At 37.3% G+C, this 25,212-nt stretch overlaps 3 protein-coding genes across 6 annotated transcripts; 2 read left to right on the plus strand and 1 right to left on the minus strand.

Moving 5' to 3' along the window:
• Window positions 1–9,452: 9,452 nt before the first annotated feature.
• On the plus strand, window positions 9,453–12,872 carry LOC110764155 (ATP synthase subunit delta', mitochondrial). The gene is made up of 2 exons (XM_021967071.2): window positions 9,453–9,837; window positions 12,344–12,872. The coding sequence occupies exons 1-2, from the start codon at window positions 9,580–9,582 to the stop codon at window positions 12,686–12,688; spliced, it is 603 nt and encodes a 200-aa protein (XP_021822763.1). The 5' UTR covers window positions 9,453–9,579; the 3' UTR covers window positions 12,689–12,872.
• A 3,119-nt stretch (window positions 12,873–15,991) lies between these two features.
• Window positions 15,992–16,944, plus strand: LOC110764169 (senescence-associated family protein (DUF581)). Its single transcript, XM_021967084.2, has 2 exons — window positions 15,992–16,199; window positions 16,341–16,944. Exons 1-2 carry the CDS (start codon window positions 16,078–16,080, stop codon window positions 16,528–16,530), a joined length of 312 nt encoding a protein of 103 aa, XP_021822776.1. The 5' UTR covers window positions 15,992–16,077; the 3' UTR covers window positions 16,531–16,944.
• A 4,050-nt stretch (window positions 16,945–20,994) lies between these two features.
• Window positions 20,995–24,885, minus strand: LOC110764170 (putative serine/threonine-protein kinase PBL19). 4 transcript variants are annotated; one of them, XM_021967085.2, is made up of 5 exons: window positions 24,726–24,885; window positions 23,797–24,239; window positions 22,768–23,028; window positions 22,104–22,226; window positions 20,995–21,765 (listed from the first exon to the last, which is right to left on the minus strand). In XM_021967085.2, the coding sequence occupies exons 2-5, from the start codon at window positions 24,145–24,147 to the stop codon at window positions 21,217–21,219; spliced, it is 1,284 nt and encodes a 427-aa protein (XP_021822777.2). In that variant the 5' UTR covers window positions 24,148–24,239; window positions 24,726–24,885; the 3' UTR covers window positions 20,995–21,216. The 4 variants fall into 4 exon arrangements, with proteins under 4 accessions (XP_021822777.2, XP_021822780.2, XP_088105450.1 ...); XM_021967088.2 differs by having other exon boundaries at window positions 23,797–24,201; window positions 24,726–24,883; XM_088249324.1 differs by lacking the exon at window positions 24,726–24,885 and adding an exon at window positions 24,354–24,711 and having other exon boundaries at window positions 23,797–24,201.
• Window positions 24,886–25,212: the final 327 nt, after the last annotated feature.

The following is a 25,212-nucleotide window of genomic DNA, read 5'->3' on the forward strand; positions in this document are numbered from 1 at the left end:
TAATAATAAAAATAAATAAATAAACTTAAAAATAAAAAATCCAAATCCAAATTCCTCTCTCCTCAGCTCTTCCTCTCTGTCTCTCCCTCTCTCCTGCAACCCATTCCCCCTCCTCCTTAGTCCACCCCCTTAAAACCCAAATCCAAACCCAACCTGCAACCCACCCCCCATCTTCCAACCCGCAGAACCCAGAACCCACCCGCAACCCCATCCGCTCAAGCTCTCCTCCTCCGCTGCCGCCGTAACAGCGGCGGCGCCTAGGCTCCAGAATGAACGCCGTGGCCAAATCCAACGTCGTCAGCTTCTGCACCTGCTTCGCTATCTACGCCAGGTGCTGCAACTCCAGCTTCACCACCGAGCTCGTGATGGCCATACATGTACTAGTCCCCTCCACCTCCTGTGAAGTCACCACCACCACCGGTTTACATTTATGCATCTCCCCCACCTCCAATTCACTATTAAGCATAGACCGATCATGTAAGTGAAAAGCTTCATTGTCTCTTGCTATCATTTACATTTGCAATTATCATCAAACCATTTTAGTTTTGGGTTATTAATTTCCAATTGCAATTGCAGGTTTTAATTTAAACAGTGGAATAAAGGAAGGCTCCCAAAGTGGAAAATTGAGGCATCAAGCTTCCAATCCAAGTCCATTCAATAAGGGTCAGGCAGAAACTTCAATGATCCTGTTGTGATTTTATTTCTCCGATTTTGCACTAATTCTTTTTAGATGTTCATATCTCGAAAGCTTTTGAAAAATTCTCCTTTTGTTTGTTGTTTGTTGAACTGATGAATTTGTGAACTGGGTTTTGTTGGTGTTTGTGATTAGATATTTTCGAATAACCTGCATGTGGGTGTTAGGTGTTTCGTTTTTCTAAACTTGTGAAGATGGAGGTGGGGTTGTTAGGGTTGATGATGGATGAGGAAGGTGAGTTGGGGTCAATGATGGATGAAGAACCCGAAAGGACGCTTTTACCCCTCATTTTGACGGATAAATTAACAGAGTTGGACGGTAGGACCCAATTGCAACTGATTGTCTAATTAAAGGATGTAATTGCCTCAAAAATTAGTTCACGGACCCAATTGCAATTGGGGCCATAATTCAAGGACGTCTACAGTAATTAACCCTTTTTTCTTTTAACCTTTTAAATGTATTTAAATTCGTGTCACTCGAAATAATAAACAATACAATAATAAAATATATTTAAATAGTAGTTTAATTAAATTAAACAATACATAGTAGTGGATTGCATGAGCGGAGATGGAAAAATTTAGCTTTACACTCTCCTTTAAAAAGTTAATATTTTGGAGGGCTAAATTTATAGCCCTGGACTACATTTAGCTCAATAACTAGAGATGGCCTAAGGAGAATTTGAAGTTAAACCATACTAATATTGTGAAAAGAAATACCACGAACAAAAAATAGGTTGGTTGAAATAGGTACACTGAGTCCTAGAATATCACGAGTTCCACATTAATAGATGTGGCTTAGAAGAAAAAAAAAGGGTAATTTATTTTTGGGTACCCTCAGTATTGCTTAAGTTTTGGTAGAATTTGTAACATAAGTATAAGATTGGCCCCCAAAATATAAAACCAAGGCAACCAATGAGAGATGAGTAAACTAGCTAATTTTAAGATGTCTTTTGAGAAGTTCTAACGCCATATTTATGTTATTTTAGCTAGTTTTGGCTTTATGACCTACTCAACAGCCAACAGTTTAAGGCTCTACTTAGGTATCTTATTTTACCAAGAGAAAAAAAAATACTTATATCAAAATAATGTCGAATCAATCAATAGATATGTGGACGGCCGGTATGAAGCAGCTTGTGCTCTAAGTAGCTCTTCTTAGGTTTCTTATTTTACAAAGAGAAAAGGAAAAAATGACTAAGAGTGCTCCTAAAACTGTTTATTACTTCCTTACCATCTTCTTTTTCATCATCCTTGGTAATTCTATTCCTACGTTGATGAATTAAGGAGAGGATGGTGGTTTTACTAATTTTAATTTGTTTCCAAAGTGTTACTGTAGACTTGTTTATGCTATAAGTTCTTCTAATCAGGTTCTCTTGTTTGATTTAAAGAAAAGGAAAGGCATTACTAATTAAGACTCCTTTGTTGTCAGTATAAATTATCATACATTTGTGCAAATGCATTGCGCATGCATTTTACGTAACTGTGTTGGGAGACCATTTCAGTCAAAAACCCTTGCTCTATTTAACTCATTTGTTTCACGGTAGGGGTGGGCCAAACATGTACTCAAATGGTGTTCACAAAGAAAGACTACCCAAAGACATGTGATCTTAATTGCCGAAATCGAATGTGTGTAGCATATTGCAAAGCTACACTTGCGCAAGCTTACGATGGAAACTGTACGGAAGGATATGAGGAATCCTTTTTTGGTTATTGCTAACTCCCTTGTATGTCACGATAATTTTGACACCTATTGCAAAGATGTGGAGCTTGCATTGCACTCCATGGAATGTACGTATGTGCAAGTAACTGGCCCCTCATCTTGTTTCTGTTTCTACACATGTTCATCATAACAAGTTGAAAAGCACCAACACTCTTTTTTGTATTCTGTGTGCTTTCTAAGAAGGGCAAATATAGGGCTTTAATTCTTGTAATTATGAGCCCATCTCGAATGTCTAGCTAGTGGATATATCATATATCATATATGTATCCTTTGCTTGTCTTGTTGTCAAAAACCCCTTTTTTTCTCTTTTATTTTTTTGGCAAGCTGGTTTGTAAAGCAGTAGCAGATTAAAATGGGGCTAACTCAACAACTAAACTCTTTTTCATGAACAAGGTCTCTCGTTAGGAGAGTGTCGTGTACAACAAGTCTAGCGCGCTAGCAGGGCCGGCCTTAGGGGTGGGAGGGAAGGGCCATGGCCATGGGCCTCCAATTAAGGGGGCCCCAAAATTGTTTATATTACATATGTAAACCAGCATCAAATATAAAATATATAAAAAATTTGGGGGACGTTTCACGAATTTGGAATAAATTTTTGGGGCCCAACTTATTAAAAAAAACACACGATAAAATTAAATGAGGAAACACGCTTCCTTTTCCGAGAAGAAACCCCAACACGATTCCTCCTTCTTTTCCCACGCAGTGCCTACCTCTAGTTTCTCCATGGAAGAACATACTCTCTATTTAATCCACCACCATATTATTCTATGTTTTCCCAATCTCTCTTCAATCCATCCATTATTTCTAGTTTCTCTAATCCCTCTTTTCTCATATTGTAACCCTAAGAATCGATTTCTCACTGAAAAACTCACAATTTTTCTTTTTTGATCTTTGACTTTGAGATTGATGGTGACCAAGAGGAGAGGAGCTTGAGAATTTCTAAAGGTAATCAGATTTATGAATTTTTCTTTATATTTGTTCCTATCTAGCAAACTATTTTTCAATTTCCAATAGGAACAAAACACATAGAGTCCCATTATAGAAGCAAACAACAAACTCTTTCCTTGGGCTATTGGTTGCTGGAACATCGGTTTGTAAATTGTAATTTCCTTCATGATATTAAATATCTAATCCGAATTTTTTTTATAGAGATATGTCCTACTATAATGCATACTACCTTTTTTATTTGCTCATAACGCACGAAGTAAAATCGTTTTATTTGTTATTTTTTTTTGCAGTTGTATACTAAGAAAGGGGCCTCATTTAGTTTATGGCCTAGGGCCACCCAAAAGTCAGGGCCGGCCCTGCGCACTAGGGTTAGGGTTTACCAAATATTAGTGGCTCCGACAGCACAAGGGCACTCATATCATGCACGACACTACACTATCGAAAAGCGACTTTTTCATAGTGAGACGACTGAAAGTGTGGGAAAAAGAAGAATACTATTTGGTTTAATATTGTTATGTATTATTCATCTCACAAAGAGGGATATATATACACATAGTGTTACAATCCTAATCCCACTATCAAATGGAGTAATTACAAGTCTATACTAGGAAATATAATATTAGAAGGAGTTACCTAAAATATAATACAAAAGTCAACACTCCCCTTCAAGTTGGTGCATAGATATCACTCATGCTCAACTTGTCTAAGAACTTCGAAAAAACATGACTCAATACAGCCTTCATAAGTATATCAGCCAATTGGTCTTCCGTCCTGATTGCGGGCACTTAAACAATTTTATCCTCCAACTTCTCCTTAATAAAGAACCTATCAACCTCAACATGTTTCGTCCTATCGTGTTGAGCCGAATTATGAGCAATATCACGGGCAGCTTGATTATCACAAAATAACTTCATTGGTTGACTAGGTGCAAAACCCAAATCTTGTAATAACAGTATAAGCCATAGGATCTCACAAACTTCCAGTGCCATACCTCTATATTTAGCTTTTGCACTTGACCGAGTAACCACATTATGCTTCATACTCCTCCATGTAACAAGATTACCTCCCACAAAAGTAAAGTAATCTGACGTCGAGCGTCTATCATCAACTGATCATGCCCAATTTGCATATGTATAACCTTCAACTCTGAGATGGGCCATTCTTTGTAAACAAAATTCTTTTTCTTGGACTCCCCTCCAAATATCGCAATATCCTCATAAATTTCTTCATATGTTGCTCACCAAGATCATGCATGTACTGGCTGACCACACTGAAGGCATAGGCAAGATCAAGCCTCTTGTGAGCCAGATACATCAATCTCCCAACAAGCCTTTGATATCGACCTTTATCAACCGATATCTGGGTTGGATCAATCTCAAGTTTGAGTTCTTCTTCCATTGGTGTAGCAATTTGTTGACAAGCATACATGCCAATTTCATGCAACAAATCTATCCTGTATTTTCTTTGTAACAGGAAAATTCCTGATTTAGATCGTGATACTTCGATTCCCAAAACGTATTTTAGAGAACCAAGGTCTTTCATCTCAAATTCCCTGGACAAATAGTCCTGTAACGTTTTTCATTCTTCTGGATCATTTCCTGTCACCACCATCTCATCAACAGATACCATATCATCAACATACACAATTAAAGCTACAAGCTTACCCTAATTCTACTTAAGGAACAAAGTGTGATCCAAATTACTCTGCTTGTAACCAAACTCCCTTGTAGATTTCGCAAACCTACCAAACCATGCTCGTGGAGACTATTTCAAACCATACAGGGACTTCTTCAATCTGCACGCTTTTCGACAGTATTTTTTTGGAACATCACACCCAAGTGGAAGATCCATATACACTTTTTCTATCAGGTCTCCATGCAAGAATGCATTCTTCACATCAAATTGCTGTAAGGGCCATTCCAAATTTGCAGCTAAGGACAACAATACTCGAACCTTGTTGATCTTAGTTACTGGAGCGAAAGTCTTCTTGTAATCAGTTCCATATGTATGAGTGTACCCTTTTGCTACCAACCTTGCCTTGAACCGATCAATAGCACCACCGACCTTGTACTTTACTGTATAAACCCATCTACATCCCACAGGCTTCTTGCCAACTAGCAAATCAACTATCTCCCAAGTAGCATTCTTATTCAAGGACTTTATCTCTTCGTTCATCGTTGTTTGCCAACGAGGGTCAACTAAAGCTTCCTGCACACTTTTAGGAATAGATACAGTAGATATGCAAATGACTTATTTGATTCAGACAACCGATGAGTAAACACATAATTATTCATAGGATATTTGACACTACACCTTAGGTCGCCCTCATAAGTGAATTTCAGGATACCTCTATTAATACAGTTCAGGAGGCGACTTCTAGGTGGTTCGTTGTTGCTAGCATCAGTGACTGAGGATGAATGGTTATGAGTATCAGAAGCAGACAGAGGCGGCAGAAAGAAGGACGGTGGCTCTACGGTAAACACATAATTATTCATAGGATATTTGACACTGCACCTTGGGTCGCCCTCATAAGTGAATTTCAGGATACCTCTATTAATACAGTTCAGGAGGCGACTTCTAGGTGGTTCGTTGTTGCTAGCATTAGTGACTGAGGATGAATGGTTATGGGTATCAAAAGCAGACAGAGGTGGCGGAAAGAAGGACGGTGGCTCTACGGTAGTCAATGACATAGGAGGACTGCCCATCTCGTCTTCATTTTCTTGTGAATGCATTTCACCACTTAAATCCAAGTCATTCACGTACATGTTCATGTGAATGAGAATCACCAGTTATTTCCAAGTTACTACCACTTAAATCTAATTCATTCACTGCTTCTATATTCACGAAGCTCTAATCAAGAGTCTACACTTCCTTCTGGTGCTCCCCCTGAAATGAAGACTCCGATGAGATGAACATATCATTCTCATGAGACACAAGATCCAAGGTGACATACATTTTCTAAGTAGGTGGATGATAACAATGATACCCTTTCTGATATGATGCATAACCCACAAAACACACTTCAAGGCGGAGATCAAGCTTACTGCGTTGATGCTTATGAATGTGGACAAAAACAACACACCCAAACACGCAATGTGGAAGACTTAGAATAGGAGGGCAAGCAGTGAGAGTCGTCATGGCTCGGGACGGAACATAGTTGATCAAATATGCTGCAAAGGAAAGAGTTTTTCCCCAATAGGATATTGGCAAATGAGCTTCAAGTAGAGATGCACAAACAACCTCAAGGAGGTGCCGATTTTTTCTTTCTACAACTCCATTATGTTGTGGGGTATACGAACATGTAGTCTGCTGAATGATGTCATGGTGATCCAAGTATTTGTACAATTCAGAGTTCAGATATTCACCGCCATTATCACTGCAGAGCACCTGTATCTGAGTCTTAAACTGAACACAACAACCATTTTATGAAATTTCTGAAACAACAAGTTCACTTAACTTTTCGATTTCATAGAGCATACCCCAAACATCAGAATGAATCAACATAAATGGAAAGGAACTTTTCTTCATACTTGGTGAAAAGGAAGTACAATGGCTTTTCTCCAGTTCACAAATGTCACAACAAAATCTAGAAACATCAAACTTCGAAAATAACTTAGGAAATATCTTTTGTAAATAACTAAAAGAAGCATGTCCAAGACGACGATGCCATAACCATATTTCAAATTCTTTATTCTTCTCCCCTAAGAACCTTCCACAGATAAAGCTTGAGTCAATCGGCTGGAGTTTTCTGACGTCAAGTCCAAGTAGTATTGCTTCCCTCGCCTAACACCATAACCAATCGTCCTACGAGTCCGAATGTCCTTGAACACACAAAAAAAGGCCATAAAATCACAATACAATTTAAGGCCATAGTAAGTTTAGCAACGGATAAAAGGTTATAGTCCAAGGAAGGAACAACAAGTACGGTGTCTAAAGAAAGGTTAGCAATAAAGGATATGGTGCCTTCCCCAATAACAAGGGTATAATTACCATCTGCAGTAGATACCAAGGGTTGTGGGGATGACTTTAAGGTTTGTACATGTCTAGAATTAAAAGGCATACGATCTCTTAGCGCCAGAATCAATTATCCATGTATTATTCAAAATAGATGCAAAAACCTTTAAAGCCTTACCATTGTTCAGCTACATATTTAGAATCATCCTTCGTTTCAGTAACAGATGCACGTGACTTGTTATACCTAGGATCACGGGTCTTGTCCCACCATTCAGGATAGCCAATAATTTCATAACATCGATTCTTAGAATGCTTGGTTTGACCACAATGAGGGCATTTTCAATCAGTAGTGGGCGAGAGGAGCGGTTAACATTGCGGAAGAACGATCAACCCCTCCACCATCGACCTGAGGAACCCGATCTTAACAGGTTCGGTGGTCGTGGCCGGTCCGGGTTTGAGAAGGACGGCACCCTACCATGGCGACGACTTCGGACTGGGCAACCTCATTTTTCATGGCTTCCCTTCTGTCAACTTCACAGCGAACATAAGCATAGAATTCTCGAAACCCAAGTACAGGGTCCTTCCGCAAAATTTCTCCTCTAACTTGATCAAACTCAACATCAAATCCAGCTAGCAAGATATAAACTCTTAGTCTTTCAATCGACTTAGCATGTGCCTTGATATCACGATCAAAAGACATAACTATTGTATCACGGTGATCCAATTCCTGAAAAATGGCAATCAGTTCCCCAAAATAATTCGTTAGGGATTTTCCATTCTGTTTGGTAGCAAATGCTTTTTGGTTCAAAGTGAACACTTGAACTTCATCAGTTCCATCAAATAATGTTGTTGAAAGAGCATCCCAAATCTCCTTCACCGTCTTCAGGCAGATGTAACGCTTCATAATTTCTAGTGTCATAGAAGTCAACAACCAACTCTTGACTTTCTGGTTTGCAACATACCACTTGTTGTACTTGGGATCTATCTCGACTGGTGCCTTCTCTTTGCCACAAATAGACCCCATTTTTCTCTTGCTGCGATATGCATCTCCATGAGTTGACTCCACATATCGTAGTTCTTCTCGGTGAGAGTAATTCCGACAAGAGTGATTTAGTAGGGATCCCAAAAATAGAGTGCTTTAGTAAAACTCCCAAAAATAGAGTTCTGTAGGAAGGAACAAAAGAGTTATTCTTATCGATTTTGTTAATCGCAACTAGATGGTTTCATGATCTTCCTCCGTCTTTTGTAGACACTTTATTTACAATAGAGGCTTTTCATTGTAGTGACTCTTTTATTTTGTATAAAATAAATAAATAAATAAAAAGAAAAATTAGTGTCTTCATGATTTCCAATTTGTCTTTTTTTTTTTTTTTGCAAGGATAATCTTTGAATGAAGACTTTAAAACATAGACGGTTTGGATCGTTAAAGAATAATTTATAGGGACCCCATGCAATTGAGAAGTTCAAATCTCCCCTTTCTTGTTCATCAAAAGAAAGTAACCCTTCTGAATAATCATAATGACAATATCAACTCTTTTTTCTTTGGCAAATAAACAAATTAAACATACATTACAAGTAAAAAAGTAAAAACATCGTCTTCTTTGAAGTCTCTTTGTACTCCCATCTTAAATCTAAAACTACATTTTTTTAGGTTACAATAGAAGGAATTGAACCATAGCCTAACCTTAATACTAACTAATGTCCCCACCCATTCTCACCACTTGGGATAACCCAGAGCTTTAAAATACATCATTTGCGTTATCTTACAATCATACAAATATGTCAGTTGCTTCTGTTTTTTTTTTCTTTCCCTTCTAACAATAGTATTTAATTCAATCATTTTTATACTAACACAATCATTCTCTTGTCACTCTATCATATATATATATATTTATTTTTTTAATACAAACGTTAGTCTAAACTACGATTTTTCACAAATGCACTACTAAAGATGTCACTGGGTTAGACCCAGTTGGCCACCCTATCCTATCATGTTTAAATTTATGGAGAAATTTCTCTTGACCAAAATGAGCTCAATGGGCCCAAAATGGGTACTTTCCCCAGACTTACATGCAAATGCAAAAGCCCAGTGACTCGGCCCACAAAGGCCTCAACAAAACTAGACTATTAACCCGTACCCAGTCTCCATTTCCACAATCCGAAAACGGCGAAGCCATTTCCGAAATACCAGCCAAACCCTTCTCTAAACTCACTCACTCACTCTCTCTCTCCGACCCTGCGAGACCCGAGCGACCCCTCACTCTGCGACCATGTTGCGCCGCGCCACCGCCCTCTTGACCCGACCTGTGATCTCCCTCCGGGCCCGACCCTTCTCCACGGATGTCTCAGAAACTCCAGTAGCCGACACGTCGTTTTATGATGCTTGGAAGAAAGTGATCCCAATCATAGAGCCACCCCACACCCCATTGACCTTCATGAAGCCTCGGCCTCCAACTCCATCTTCGATCCCTACTAAGCTCACTGTCAACTTTGTGCTGCCTTATAACTCGGAGCTTGCAGCCAAAGAGGTCAGTTTGTGAAAGATTTGTTGTGGTTTTGGTGCAATTTTTTCGTTCTGAGGTTGAATTTAAGAGATTTATGATAAGGGTTTTGTTTGTTTTTGTGTGGGTTTATCTGGGTTTGGTGCTAATCTTGGTTTTGAGGTTGAATTGGTTATCCTTAGTTTGATGTGATCTCATTTGGGTATTTTCTTGTTCGGATTAAGTTTAGATGGGTTTGGTGCTAATTAGAGATCGATATCAATTTGTAAACTTTGATTTTGTTGTGAACTTATATGGCTTTGCTTTTATTTATATGTGAATTTGATGGGTAACTGATAAATGTAGAAAATTGGATTCTAATATAGTTTACAACTTGTAGATGTCATTTTAGTAAATGTACTAATCAACGAATTGCAAACTTGTATTAGGTGTTCATATCTTCAAATTGACGAAATCGTACTTACTAAGGATGCCACATTTATGTCCTTGTAACTTTCTTGTATGAGACTGTGTTCTGTGTTTCTTATCGAAGGTCCATTTTTCAAAACAAGGGTTGTTAACTCTGTGATTCTTTTTTCTATATTCTAAGTCAATGTCAAACTTCCATCATGAATGTTGTGATTATGTTCGTTAGCATATGAAATTTTAGTGGATTGATTTTCTGCATTTTTACGTTTCTGAATTCGGATAGAAAATATCTGGGAAATTGCTGTCTAAGTGCTCCTTCCATACCACTTGTGTATTTCTTTTATTACATTTTCCAGTCTTGGTTATCCATGTTTTTCCTTTGATACCTTTTGGTTACTTGGTGATTGAGAGATGTTGGCAGAAAATGAAATGGAATTTCAGATCTATAGTGTTTGATGTACTTGTGCCTTAACTGGTTTAGCACCACTGTGTCTTAGTTGACCATTTCATATTCTGCTAACAACAGGAAACACAAGATTTGGGTTTCCCCCTCTCCTTTCCCGCAATCTGTGGAAACTCTAGGAACTTTGTTGGTTTTCATTCAGTTCTGAGCATCAATTGCTTGGTTCATAGTATTCATTCCATTACTTGTTGACTGGTGAACATGATGAGAAACAGATGCTGCTTATTATCTAAACTAAGAATTCAACAATTTCCGTAAAAAATTGCTCTGCATTCTTAAATTCCATTTCCTTTACCTTTATCAAACCCTTTTTAACTATAAACGGGTCCAATAGCTACCTGCTGGGGATTAGTGGAATTGGTCAGTCCCACTGTTGGCTCCCATGTGGTCAGAGTTCTGAAACCCCCAAAGGTACCTATCTAGCTATTTGCTAGTGTTTCCTGTCTCCCGAAGCGGATTGGGGGATTTCTGACTATTTTTTTAAAAAATGGGTCCCATAGCTGGATCCTGGAGCAGATTTTTTTTTTCTCAACTTAAGACTTGAGTAACATGGGAGGGTGAGCTAGTGTATGGTTGCATGCCCAAAAGAACTGGTCAAGGTCCAGTTGGCGGTTGAATTGTTAGTTTTTTCTACCCTAGTTTTCATATAAGCATCTAGATGCCTGCACATTTTCCATACTCTGATCCCTGTAACTAATCAACTGTAACTTGGTTCTTATTTTGTAGTTAGTCTCATATATCAGGTTGATATGTTCTCTACATTTTGTTCTTTTTACTTTTACCTTTATGATTTGTGTTATACAGTGCTCTTAGGCATACGCTATGTGAAGGCAATTTTCTAGAACTGAAAATTAGATTCCATATTTGCCCATTTTTTCTCCTTGAATCTTGTCATACCTTATTTTTTATTGCTGTGTGAATCTTTTCAAGCAAACCTAAATACAGCATTTCATAGTTTTTCTGCCAAATAATGTAGTCTTATCTGTTCCATGTCAAGCAAAAGATAGATTTTCTAGCAATAAAACCAAATGAATTCACTTTCCCTTCTCCTCAAATTAAAGAAAAAAATTGCCGATGCATTTTGAGATCAAATGCTCTTCCTTTTAGGGTATTTCTATTATTCTGCTATTGGTTTTATCCTCAGTTGGATCGAAGACTTTGCGTATATAGTGTTGGCATAAGATAGTCACTGAATATCTTCTTTACAATCCTCTTCACTGCATTTCTGACATTTGGAGTTAAGATAGTAGTATGTGAAGGGATTGTTGAAATGCCAATTATTCAAAAGCTCATGTAGGAAATATGCCAAAAGAAAATTATGTATATCTTGTCTGACGCAACTGATAGCTGAAGGGGGTAAAGGCTGTCATTGAAATTATGAAAACCTGTGGGCAACAACCAATGTTTTCATTCTGTTCGTTAAATAGTTGGGAATTCTGGTAAGGAGTCTAGGATGCAAGCCCCTCTATCCCAGTATCATGGTTTAGTGATACAGTACTTGCATGCATGAATACAAAATTACAAATACATATACACATGCAGCCTATACACACACGAAATTGTTTAGAGAATTACAATTTTCTGCATTTTGTTCGATACAATGTTTCCACTTGTGAATATTGTACTACCGTATCTTACTTTTTATGAATCATGTCTCAACAGGTTGACATGGTAATCATACCAGCAAGCACTGGGCACATGGGTGTTCTTCCAGGACATGTAGCAACAATTGCAGAGTTGAAACCTGGGGTCCTATCAGTACACGAAGGAACTGATGTGACAAAGTATTTCATCAGCAGTGGTTTTGCATTCATCCATGCGAACTCTTATGCAGATATAATTGCTGTAGAGGCTGTCCCTCTTGATCGTGTCGATGCAAGTCTTGTCCAGAAGGGGCTTGCAGAGTTCACCCAGAAGCTGAGCTCAGCTTCAACTGACTTGGAGAAAGCTGAAGCTCAGATTGGAGTTGATGTGCATAGTGCCCTCAATGCCGCCCTCACAGGCTAGTTTTACTAGTCTTTTCACTCTGTTCTTGATTTAGTCCATTTGTACCCGCTGTTACATCTTTAAGGTGCTGCAATTCGACACTTGGATCAGTCTCTTGGAGCCAATATTTGTGTCAACACTTTTTTCTTGTAGTTCTGTGTTGAATGTGGAATTGATGAAAAAATAATACTGGAATTTGATGTCATCTGGTTGACAGAGTTGGTCAAATACTTAAAAGAAACGAGAGATTACCATCCTTGTTTCATTTCAAATAACAAAAAGAAACCAATAGGCAATTTCAAGTTTGTATTCTACAAGTTGGCATAGAATCAGATCCTGGCCTTGAATGGAAAATGACATTGAATCCATCATTCTTTTTTAATCCTTTTATATCTTCTTCAAGCATCTAACTTATAAAGAAATATAATATAAAAGTTGTAAAAATAATAAATTTGTCAATGGATTTGTTGGCAATTATGTGTAAAGGGTTTAAACACTAAAAAAAATAATCTTTTTCTAAGAAATAAACAAACAAAAAAGCAAGAAAAAGAACACACAAGCATAGCACGACAAGGGACTTTATTATCTCAATTGGAAATGAATTGCGTGGTGGTTTGATATTCAATTTGTTGATGGACGAGTTTCATAATCGCATCTCCAAGTTGGGTCTTTTTTTATTTATTTGTTTGATTCGCTTGGATTTCAAGTTTCAACCATTAGCTTCAACCAATTGAAGACAAGGAAACCAGAAATGGACTGAAAGCTATTCCACAATTTGATAGTTGATTATTCTTCTCTACAATGTGATGACCCACAAGATGGAAAAGTGTGCGATGAAACTGATTGAGAATATTATATTATTAACAATGTTGTATTTGTATAACCCCAAATTATAATGAACAATGAAATCACACTATCATAAATCACAAGAACACCAAATAAAGATAGGAAAAGCTCTGGAAAATGCCAAACACATTGTAGAAAAAGCTAATCTACATTACATTAACATTTTTAAGTCCTATTTGTTTTCACCAAACAATTTCAAAAGCACTTTTAATTATCATAAAAAGCTTTTAAGCATATCAAAAACAAGATTGATTTAGAATTCTCTAATAAGTATTTTATGTTAAGTATTAGTTGCATATTTTTAATCTTGACAGTTAGATTGCAGGTATGTTACATACTAAATCTACCGACACATTCAATAAATGCAATTTAACGTTCGAGATTAGAAATACATAACCAATCCTTACTTAAATAGTTATCGGAGATTCTCCCCAAAAACAATACCAAACAATCAGAATTGACAAACTATTTTTTTCATTAAAAAAAAGAGCAAAAAAACAAAAAACAGAAAATCATTTAGTTTAGACAACTCATTCAATAAGCCACATGGCATGGTCCTCGTAGAGAGGAAGCAAGACGGAACGACCAAATAATTGGAATACCTTGGAGCGTGGGACAGTCTCTACCGTCGATTCCAACCTCGTTCATCGTGGCCGTTCCAAGAACATGGAGAGAGCAAGCAAGCAAGCAATTATGTCTCCTTTCGCATACCACTTGCCACGTCGCACGTGTCATAATTCGATGGCGCTGCGCTGGTCCTCCCTCCATGGCCGCACGTGTAACGGGCAGAAAAAGTAGCAGTTGCCCGCAGGCCACGGGTAGTGGGTGCGGGCCCGGGAGACAAGGACCTGGGAAGTAGAGCCAGTATGGTCCTGAGTCAGGTGGGTCCTACGCTTCGATGGTTTTGTTATTGTGGGTCCGCCTCCGAGTCAGCTCCACGGTTGGGTCATAAATTCATAATTCTTTTATTGGTTTCTTTTGAGCAACGGGGCCTAGTGTTTGCTTAAAATGCTAGTGGTCCAATTTCTGGAAAGATCTTGTAGGTTGACTTCAATGCCCTTATGCGTTGCTCATATCTACAAAGCTTGCCCTCCAGAGTGGTGTCACTCTAGTAATCAGTTGTTGGTGCTGTTGTAATTGCCAAAAGAATACAAGGGTAATTTGAGAAGATCGGGTTATATATCATTGCTTTTCTTTTGACATGTGTCCCAAAGATTTGGCAAATCCTTTTTCTGCCCCTAATTTTCCCCTATTTTCCATTTCTTGGTTAATTTTAACAACGAGTCCTTATTTATGATCCATGAATATGTAATTCTAACTTAAAACATCTCCAATGGTAGTTTCAAATTGAACTTTTTAAATTAAATTTTGCTGACGTATATGACAATTTGAAAAAGTTTGTTTGCTATTTAATAATTTCAATTAATTCAATATTATGAAAAAAAAATTAAATAAAATATAAAAACATATGAAGAAAGTCTATATATTTATTATTTGACAAGAAAAAATATATGTTTTTAGCATTTTCAATGTAGGTTTTGTTCTTTCAAAGCAAAATTAAATGTTTTGAAGAGCCAAAATCAACTTGTTGGTCCTAAATAGATAGAAATGGGTTGCATATTTGGTCAGTGAATTTGACAAGTTTGTTGTATAATCTTGATTTGAAAGTTTTATCTTCTATTTATTTACTCGATGAAAAATAAACAGAGTAAAATATGAAGATAAACGAATCCACTAAAGACACCTCAATCAAGTTCCCAAGAGCACTACCACTAGATTTTGCCTAGGAGCTAGATACCATATCCTATTTTAAGGTTACATCTCACATGCACCATTTATAGCTAATACTAAAACATGTCTAGAAACGAAGAAGAGAAATACATTGAACGTTGAAACTAAACATATCTTTCTTGTGCATAAACTTTGCTCTTAAAAGGAGGAACACATAAAAAAACAGGAAACCGTCCTTTGATTCTCATACCAAGTAAAATAGTAAATGGTATCTTTGCAAACAGAAAAGAAATTGGTACCATTAGATTAATTAACCTCTCCCATTACAAATAGTCTAGGGGAAAAGAACCTGCAATTAAAATAAATACTAAAATTCATGGATGTACTAAAAATACCCAACACAAAAGGGACCAAATGCCAAAAAAGTAAAATGTGGCAAAAAATAAAGGAAAGAAGAAAAAAAAAAAACTTTAGAAAGAGATGCTGATGCATGCACTGCAGCCAATAGATTGAAACACCATGGAATCTCAAAACCACCCAAATTGTTTTTTCTTTAATCAAGTATTTCTTGGACCAAAATACCCTTCCACTTCCAACCAATTGGAACCACAGGTTTTGCATAACAATCTAGAAGTTGACTGTGGGAAGGAATGTGATTGGTGTAGACCACTTGTTCAAATAAACCCACTTGTACCTTATTCTATCAAGTCCACCCAACAAGTCTTTATATAGGCCAGCACTTGCTCATCAATTTCCTCCCCCCAATTTCACATTCTTTTGAGCAATCACTCATTCAAGCCCTCAGCTCCTCTAATATATTTTTATTTTTCACTATGAGGACTGGCATGTTCTCCTACACCACTTATGAAGATCAGCAAATTGAGCCTCATTTCCTTGATGCTTGTTTTCTTTGCAGAAAACCACTTGGAAATAACTCAGACATCTTCATGTACAGGTATTTTCATGACCCAATTCCTGAATTTTTATTCCAAGAAATTATGGTTTTTTTTAGTTAATTTTAGCTTCAGGTTTTTTTTTTTTCTTTTTTGTGTGATTGTGGTCATGTTCTGATGGAAACTATGGGGGAATTTTGCAGAGGAAACACACCATTTTGTAGCAAAGATTGTAGACAAGAGCAAATACAGTTTGATGAGGCTAAACAGAAGAGCTGGAAAGTGTCCTCTTCTTCTTCTTCCAGTAGGGGAGCCCTCAGAAAATCTGATACCAACAAGAACCCTACCCCCGATAAAAGTGTACGGACGACAGGCACCGTTTCTGTAGCCTGATCTGAGAGTTTATATGCTGTTTATAATCTCCTACAGTTCCCCGTGGCAAGATCATGGGGGGGTGAATTTTGATCAAGGGGTTCAAACACTGGGGTTGTGATTTGTAAAGGTTCGGTGGGATTGAGGAAAGTACACGAACGTCCTAAATATCGGTGATTTCGGAAATATCGGTGTTCTAAAAATCCGGAAATATTGACCAATTGGGAAATAGAAAAGGAGAAGAAATCAAAAGTACCCACCAAAGAGTTTTGTTCTGTTCAGTTTTTTTTTTCTATTTTTTTGGGTCTATGTTTACAAGGAAGAGCCTCCTTTGGTATATAGGATGGTTTGTAAATTTTTTGTAATGATCTTTGTTTACTTCTCAAAGGATTTTGAGACATTGAAAAGTTTCAAGGAGACTTGATTACATCTTTACTCACGTTTTATGATTTCATTTTTGTTTTTGTTTTTGTTTTATTTATTTTTCTTTGCTTTTTAAATTGATTGAAGACTTAAAAAGCGTTTTGAATCATCATAAATTACGCTTTTTCTCAACTCTTTTCTGCTTTCTGTATAAACGGAAAATATCTCAACCTTTTTCTGATTTCTGTATCAACGGAAAATATCTAATCACTTTACATTATCGAAGGAAGAAAAAAGACTTATATAATGTTTACCATAAGGCTAAAATATAAAATGCGGTTGTGCGTCTGAACTCTACTATAATTGTCTGTGCGTCTGAATTATACCATAATTGTCAATTTAACTATTAAGTTTTGTTTTCTATAAATTAAGTACTTAAACTATATAAAATGGCCAATTCGGAACGCACTGTCAATTTTTTGGATGTCCATCTAAATTCGCGTCAATTTAAGAGACAAATTCATAATTTTAAAAGAAAATAATAATAAAAAGATATTTAAAAAATCAGAAAGAAAACCCCACCTCCATAAGCCACATGACCATTGACGCCCACCCTCCCCAGTCCCCACCCAGCCAGTGGCGGACCCACAGAGGCCCAAGGAGGTGCATCTGCACCTCCCTTCGCCCAGAAAAGCCTTGGAGGTACCAGATTTGCCCCTCTGCTCTAGTGCCCACCAACTGCTCGAGTAAATGCCCGAAAGACGTTCTTGTTTTGCTCGAGAGAATTGTCTTCTGTTTTGTTTCTGCTTGTTAGCTCGCGTGCAGGCTCACTTTGGGGAGAGGCAGAGGTGTTTTGCCTGAGCCTATCATTGTTTTGCAAATTTCAAGTATTGAGGAAGTGTCGAATTGAAGCGGTGTGCGAGGCGAAGAAGACGACCTTCTTTTTTCAAATAATTTGACACAAACGGTGTCGTTTGCATTATTGTTGTGATTCTTTTTCATTAATAAAACAACCTGTTTTGGCTTTGTGTTGTAAAATCAAACAGTGCATTTTCAATTGTTTTTTAATGAAACGGTGTGGATGTGTTTAAAGAGGAATAACCACATTTTTATTTTAAAATAAGACAGCACACCCCTTCTGAAATAAACCGTGCTTGCTTGTAACAAGTTCTTTTGTTTTTTTGTTTTTTGTTTTGGGCAATAAAACGTTTAGATGTAAGTTATTACCTACACGTGAGTGACTTTAAACTTACCACTTACCAGCCTAGTTTCACTTTTTGAGCTTTTAGCTTTTTAAATATCGCCCATTCCTTGAAAAATTCCTAAATACGCCACTGCACCCAGCCACCTTCTTCCCCCACGATGACCCAACATCCACCTCCAGCACAACCCCTACGTACTCTCTCGATCCACCTCCTCCCTCCCCGCCCAGCATCGACCCCCACCCCCCGAAAAATGAGATGATAATAATTGGAGTGCCGCAATAAATCCTTACATGTCACAACATGCGAATGATAGACTAAATTACTTTAAATTAATCTACATCTGCTGCGAGCTGTTTTATATCTTAAATTTACTTTTTGTTGATTCTTTTTAATAATTTATAAACAGTCCCATAACTTTAGTTGCAAACAGTTAGCAAGCTACATATGTTGAATTGTGAAATCTAACACTACAAGCACAAATGTATAGCTTAGCCCAAGATATTCAAGGAACAAAGCCGTTAATTAACCAAGAAAAAAAGAAGAGAAAAACACAAATAGCAAAAGAAATACTAAAACCTTTAAAACAAACTTGGACAAATAAGAACAATTGGTTTAAAAAAATTAAAATGTGAAGAGGCTATTAGTCTATAACACTAGAGCTCGTTTGCAAATTGCATTGGCTATAATTCCTTCTCTCCATTGGTCTCATCTGTGCTTTGTGTGTTCCCACGATGTTGAAACTTCAGATCATCTTTTTAGCACTTGTTCTTTTGCTCGTGAAGTTTGACAGTGTGTAATGGTTGTCCTTGTCCTCCTAAGCGTGCCAAAAAGATTTGAGAGCTTTTGCTGAACACTGCGATACCCCAGGTAGGTTCTTTGTGGGCTGTATTTTAGCTGCAATGTGTTGCTCGTTAGTCAAGAAAGGCTAGTTTGGACCCTTAGGTTGGTCTCAATGCTGGCCTTTTCTTTATGTGCGTTAGGCGTGTCACTACTAGTGTTTTACTCTTCTAGTAGGAAGAGAAGATGATTGATTAGGTAATGTGAAGATGGTGCGCCAAAGTCATTGTGCTCCAAGTGGGGAATCTGGTTTGGATAGGTTCTTTTCTTCCTGCTTTGTGGCTTTGATAATGGGGCTGAGGGTGTTTCTAGAGGCTTCTCCCTCTAGCTCTGTTTTCTTGTCTTTTGTAATTTTTTTTTTTTAAATGTCTGAGAAAACCATCCTCCCACATATGAACTTCGGCAAAACAGAAAAACTGAGCGCCTAATTGGCTTTTACTCAATCAATGGCTTATGATCAAAGTCTTCAGACGAAAATTGGTGGTTCCATTATGATCTTAATACTTTCAACTTGCTTTTTTATGGGCAATGAATTTGTTGATGGAAGAACCATTTCTACTGCCAATACGTTAGAATCGGTTAACGTTGTAGTCCATCAATAATATTTGTTTTTTTTTTTTTGTGCATACTTAGTCATTTTTGTGCTTAAATTCTATGATCAACATCAAGCAAGCTATTGACTTATATTATGAGTGTTTATTTCATTTGGCAGAGTGATGATGGCGATGTAATAGATTGTGTTGATATTTAAAAACAACCTTCTTTTGATCATCCTCTTCTTAACAATCACACTATACAAGTTTGCTTTTGACCATATATTTGTATGTTTTATTTATTTAATAATTAACATTATGAGATTTGAACTCTCACAATAGAGAAAGACTAAATGCCATTACTATTTTTGACCAAATAGGGTTCCTCTTTTTTGAGAAAAAGGTGATAGATTGTGTTCATAATTCAAGCTGAAAGGCCGTCAGTCATAAGGACCAAAACAAATACAAAAGCCCTCGAGCAACCACAAGTGCACAAGGGGACAAATAAATGGTTTGGTTATTTGTAGGTTTATTCAGGTCAGAAAGAGCCAAGGTTCTTCATACTCTGGACCGTAAGTTTATAAGGGGACAAATAATGTTTATTCATATGGTATATTTTTATTCCTGACCCTAACAAATTTCTTGTGGTTGAAAGAAGGATTAATATAGACACGCTTGCTACAATGTTCAATGCGATGGTTTTGAGCAAACCAACCATAAATTTGTCTTAAATCTGTCTTACGGACCTCTTTCCAAATACAATGGGGCGCAATTCGATATGAATATCACTATATTGAAGGTAACTCTCACACGTATAGTTCTATTCTATTGAGGGATCCTTTAAGGAATTAATGCAAATGACAAAATGAGTTTTATAGTGAAAGTCAAAGACAAGATAATCCTGATTGATGATGATTTACACTTTTAAATTTCATCAGAAGGTGGAGAATAGATGTTGGTGGCTCATGGCGAACCAATAAGGTATTGGCCTCTCCGCATTTTCTCAACGTTGGCTGATAGTGCTACATAGATACATTGGGGTGGGGTGATGACCAATTTGAGAATTCATGGCCGTCATGGACCAACTCAAATGGGGAGTGGCCATTTTCCTCACGAAGACTTTGGAAAGGCACGTTATATCCGCAGTCTGCAATACGCAGATGTCACTGGCTCTTTCCAAGACCCAGAACGTCAAACCCCCCGGACTTTTGCGACGAAGCCTCTTTGTTATGGCGTAAGTATTCTACATAAGGATACTGAGTATGGAAGCCATACGTATTTTGGAGGTCCCGGATACTCAAAAGATTGTCCAACTTAGCAATAATGAAAAGGGAAAAGATGGACGAGAGAGTAATTCCATATTGAAATAAATAAAGTCTAATGACGAAAGAGATTAAGATGAGTTGTTCTATGAAGAATATTACATTGGGAGCACTAGTATATATGATATATGTAAGTTCCAAAATATTCTGAAAATTTATATTTCCAGTAATTTTTCGAAACATAATTGATGCCGAAATTTTTTTATTTTATGTTTTGTTACCAAATTGGAAGAATGATTTCATTATTAAATAACCTATACGTGGAAAAGGCTGATTTACAGAACCTACATTAGAATTGTCTGATGGCATTATCAACTTTACAAAAATAGCCACCAATTTAGCTCACTTATGCTCTTTCACCTTTTTCTGCAGTAGTTTTCTAATCCTTTGTTCTAAAAAACAACCCTGCCATTGAAACAAGATTCAGCAAAGCTGAATGAAACACCATCAAGTGACCTTTGCCCTCTGCATGAACATGAATCTTCTTCTGCTAGCACTCTCCACATGCTCACCTAGTTTGGCCAAGTGATTCATTCGTCTCTTCCATGACTCCGAGGCCCCCAATTCGCTCTGCTTTTTTACCGAGTCAACTTGCTCATTTTCATCCGATTGAGGACTTCTCTCAGATGTATTTCCTTCTTCTGTTTCTTGAATAATCTTCTTCAATGTGTCTACTACCTGACTCATTGTTGGCCGATCTTTTGCACTCTTCGACAGACAACTATCAGCCAACCTAGCAATTTTTCTTGCTGCGCTGATCGAATACTTGTTTTCAAGCCGGCTATCCATTATCAAGCAGAACTTTTTGCCATCATGGGGGAACTGTTTCACCCATTCTAAGAGTCTCTGCTCTGTTCTTGGACGGTTTCTCTCCAATGACCGTCTGCCTGTAAGAATCTCATACAGCACCACCCCGAAACTCCATACGTCACTCTTAGTTGTGAGATGGCCTGTCTCAACGTAATCTGGTGCAGCATACCCGTATGTCCCCACTACCTGATCATGAAACAAATTCCCATTAGCATTACAATAGTCCTTAAAATTTAAATGCATTTAATGCAGTGACTTTGCAAGCCAATCACTAAAAGTTTAGTATGAAGCAGTATACAAATGCTCTTTGCTTCAAAGTTGGTGTTTATATGCATGGCTTGTCCCTCACTTGATTGCTTTCTAGTATTTTCCAGACTTAATCTCACCTTATTTCTAGAACTTTCACTAATGCAAGATAACGTTCCAATATGTTTATTGCATGAATTTAGTGTATGACTTTGAGTCGCGATAAAGTCAGGACCAGGTGCACGCTACAAATGCTAGTGAGAAATAAGAGCACTTACTGCAGTTGAAACATGAGTATGGCCAACCATTGGCCCCTCCCTTGCAAGCCCAAAGTCAGAAAGCTTTGGTTTAAAATTCTCATCCAGTAACACATTCGCGCATTTAAGATCTCGATATATTACCTTCATCAATAGCATAAGAAAAAAATCAGAATAATAATGGTTAAGACTAAGCTTGAATGCTGAAAATAACATGTGGATGATGTAGAGAATAAACTAATGGAACAGTTCCATTTTAATGTGGTCTTGGGCACCCCTCAGTCACAAAGTAAATGCAGAAGCGCATTTGCGGGGAAGGGGGTGCAGAGGTTAGGGCAAAGATGAAAAATCGATGTGGGAATGGGGGGTCATGGCCATGAAAAAGTTCAGGGTTGACCTTATGCAAAGAAAGAAGATATTTTCTTAAATTTGGACATCTGCCCACTCCCAGAACGAGAAGTGAATGTATATCTGCCCCAGGAGAAAGTATACAATCTGAGATGAGTAGTAGTACTATATATTCGATATATATGCCCGGTGCCAACAAGCTCTAGCTCAGAACCTGGATATCCCCAACAACATGAGATAAAAAAGCTGGGAGCTGAAACAGCTGATTTTAAGCTTCAAGTATAAAAGTGGGATTGTATGTAGAAACTAATGGTTAATATCAATGCTTAGAGCCAACCTGAATTTCCAATCCTTCATGAAGATAAACCAATCCTTCAGCTGCTCCAAGTGTTATCTGCAATCTCGTCTCCCAAGGAATTACTAGGTATGCCTTGTTAAATAGATGGTCTTCCAAACTTCTGTTTGGCATATATTCATAGACTAGCAGTCGTTGAATCCCTCTTTCTCCATCCACAGCACAGTATCCTATTAGTTTGACAAGATTTGGGTGCTCCACAACACTGAGAAATTGAACTTCTGCCACCCATTGTTTGTGACCCTGTATGAAAAATAGAATTATAAGAAATGATATTCAAAAAGAGAGAAAGAAATCGATCATGAAGTCACAAACATCCATATCATCCACCTCTAGTTTGCCTCTAGATCACTTTCCATCCTTTGAAATAGGGAATGATTACCATTCCAACTAGACGAAAATCTCAACAATGAAAAGGAGCCATAAATAGGCAAAGTGGCTCCCAACAAAAGGTTCACTATGAAAAACAGGTTGATACAAATATGCTAAGAGAAAACATTGTCCATCTTAATCCCCATATTATTATGGAAGGATTCTAGGGGAAACATTTGTGACACACAGAGGAAGATACACATAATTAAATACCATCTTATCTAATGGATGTCATTCTCCATGACAGAGAAAGATACAGGTTTGGCTGCATAAAGACAAAACAAAATCTAGGTATTCTCTCTTGCAAAAATAAATGGAGCCATATAAGCATATATAAAACAAATTTCAGAAGAAATGTTTCACTGAATAGCATCAAAATCACTTTAAAGAAAAGAAAAAAATGCTGTCATAGAAAGAGACTGAACAGAAATGAAAAGAGAGGAGGGCCAGAAGACTCCCAAAAAAATCAATTAACTATATTTTGGACAGCGGTTTAACTACTTTGAGCATAAATATTCAAGGAGAATAAGTCAACAAAATGTTTCTTAAGCACTTTAAATAATAATGGGAAAGAAAAAAAACTCTTGAGGTCATTGTTTAACAATTCAATTTAATAGGAAGATGCTTAAACCCCCATACCTGTAAGCCATCGTTGTTAAGCTTTTTAATGGCGACCACGATTGGATCGCCCTTGGAATCAGCAGGCTTAATTGAACCTTTATAAACATTCCCAAATCCACCTTCTCCAATCTTAAGCAGCCTGCTGAAATCGTTTGTCGCATGCCTGAGCTCTTGGAAAGTAAATACTCGCAAATTATGAGCCTTCTCTTCATACAATTCGGGTATACCGCGCGGTGAATTTTCTGAGCAGGAAGACTGAATCACCCTATCAGCTCCTGAATAATCAGATTTCCTCTGTTCTTTCAGTTCTGGAGCTGATCTTTGTTCCCTGCTCCTTGTTTTGTCCTTGAAGTAGTAAAAGCACTTCATTGCATAAAATCCTATATCAATTCCCTACTAAGATTTAAATGTGATCTTCCTTTGCTGCCATTGAATCAAGTTCAGAAAATTAAAGCCTGCCACTGAATTGTCACATGAATATAAGAAAGTATCAGCACAGTCATACAAACATAATTAAAATTCCCAAATGGTTTGAAACTGCTAAAAGAAGAAAGAGTATAACTGTATAACACTACCAAGATAATCATAGAGAAAATGTTTACTGGCCAAAGAAATGTTTAATTCAAAGAAACCACAAATTGAACAAGAATTTAAAAATTTTAAATAGATGGCAACACCCTAGATTTGAATGCAAACAGAGCAATCATGCAAAGATAAGGAAGGCCCTGATGAAAAATTGATAAAAGAGATTGAAAATCAAGAAATCACAGATAATGAATTGCTTGGCAGAATAAGAAGAATGATCAAAACAGTGAAATCCCAGATGGGAATTCAGAATGGAAGTATAAATACTGGAAATTCAAGGCAGGGCAATCCTGACCCAGATGAACAAAAACAAAGACAAGAACAATGAATGAACCAATAAATTCAAATAATAAAAGAAATACCTTCACCAATATCAATTCTCTTTCAAAATAATTTCAAAGGGTTTGGGGGGTTGAAGGTTGGAGAGAACTTCACGGGTTTCTTTTCTTGTTTGGCTTCTCTCTCTTTGAAATGGTATTGCTATAGTCTATATGAATAAAGTGGCTAGCTTTAAATGGTTAGGCAATTGTTTGCTTGTGGAATTCAACATTGTATGTATTAAATAGAATTCAACCAACTTTTGAGTTGACAATAACTAGTGTTTCCAGAAACTCCATCTTTCTCTCTCACACAGATTGAAACGAAACAAAACCCGTCCAGAATATGGACTCTATAGTCAAAGCTAAAAACAAAGAATATGTTCTTCTATCACGTACAACTAATAAATGGGTCAACGCTTTGAGGAGACTGTTTAAGAAATTTTCATTATAATTTTCTTTTGAGAATCTACTTTTTCATAATTCAAGGAAGATGAAGAAATTTTCGTGCGTGATCGTGGAATTATGTGGT

Source organism: Prunus avium, chromosome 2 (assembly GCF_965620075.1).
Source record: "Prunus avium chromosome 2, drPruAviu1.hap1.1, whole genome shotgun sequence".
Lineage (NCBI taxonomy): Eukaryota > Viridiplantae > Streptophyta > Magnoliopsida > Rosales > Rosaceae > Prunus > Prunus avium.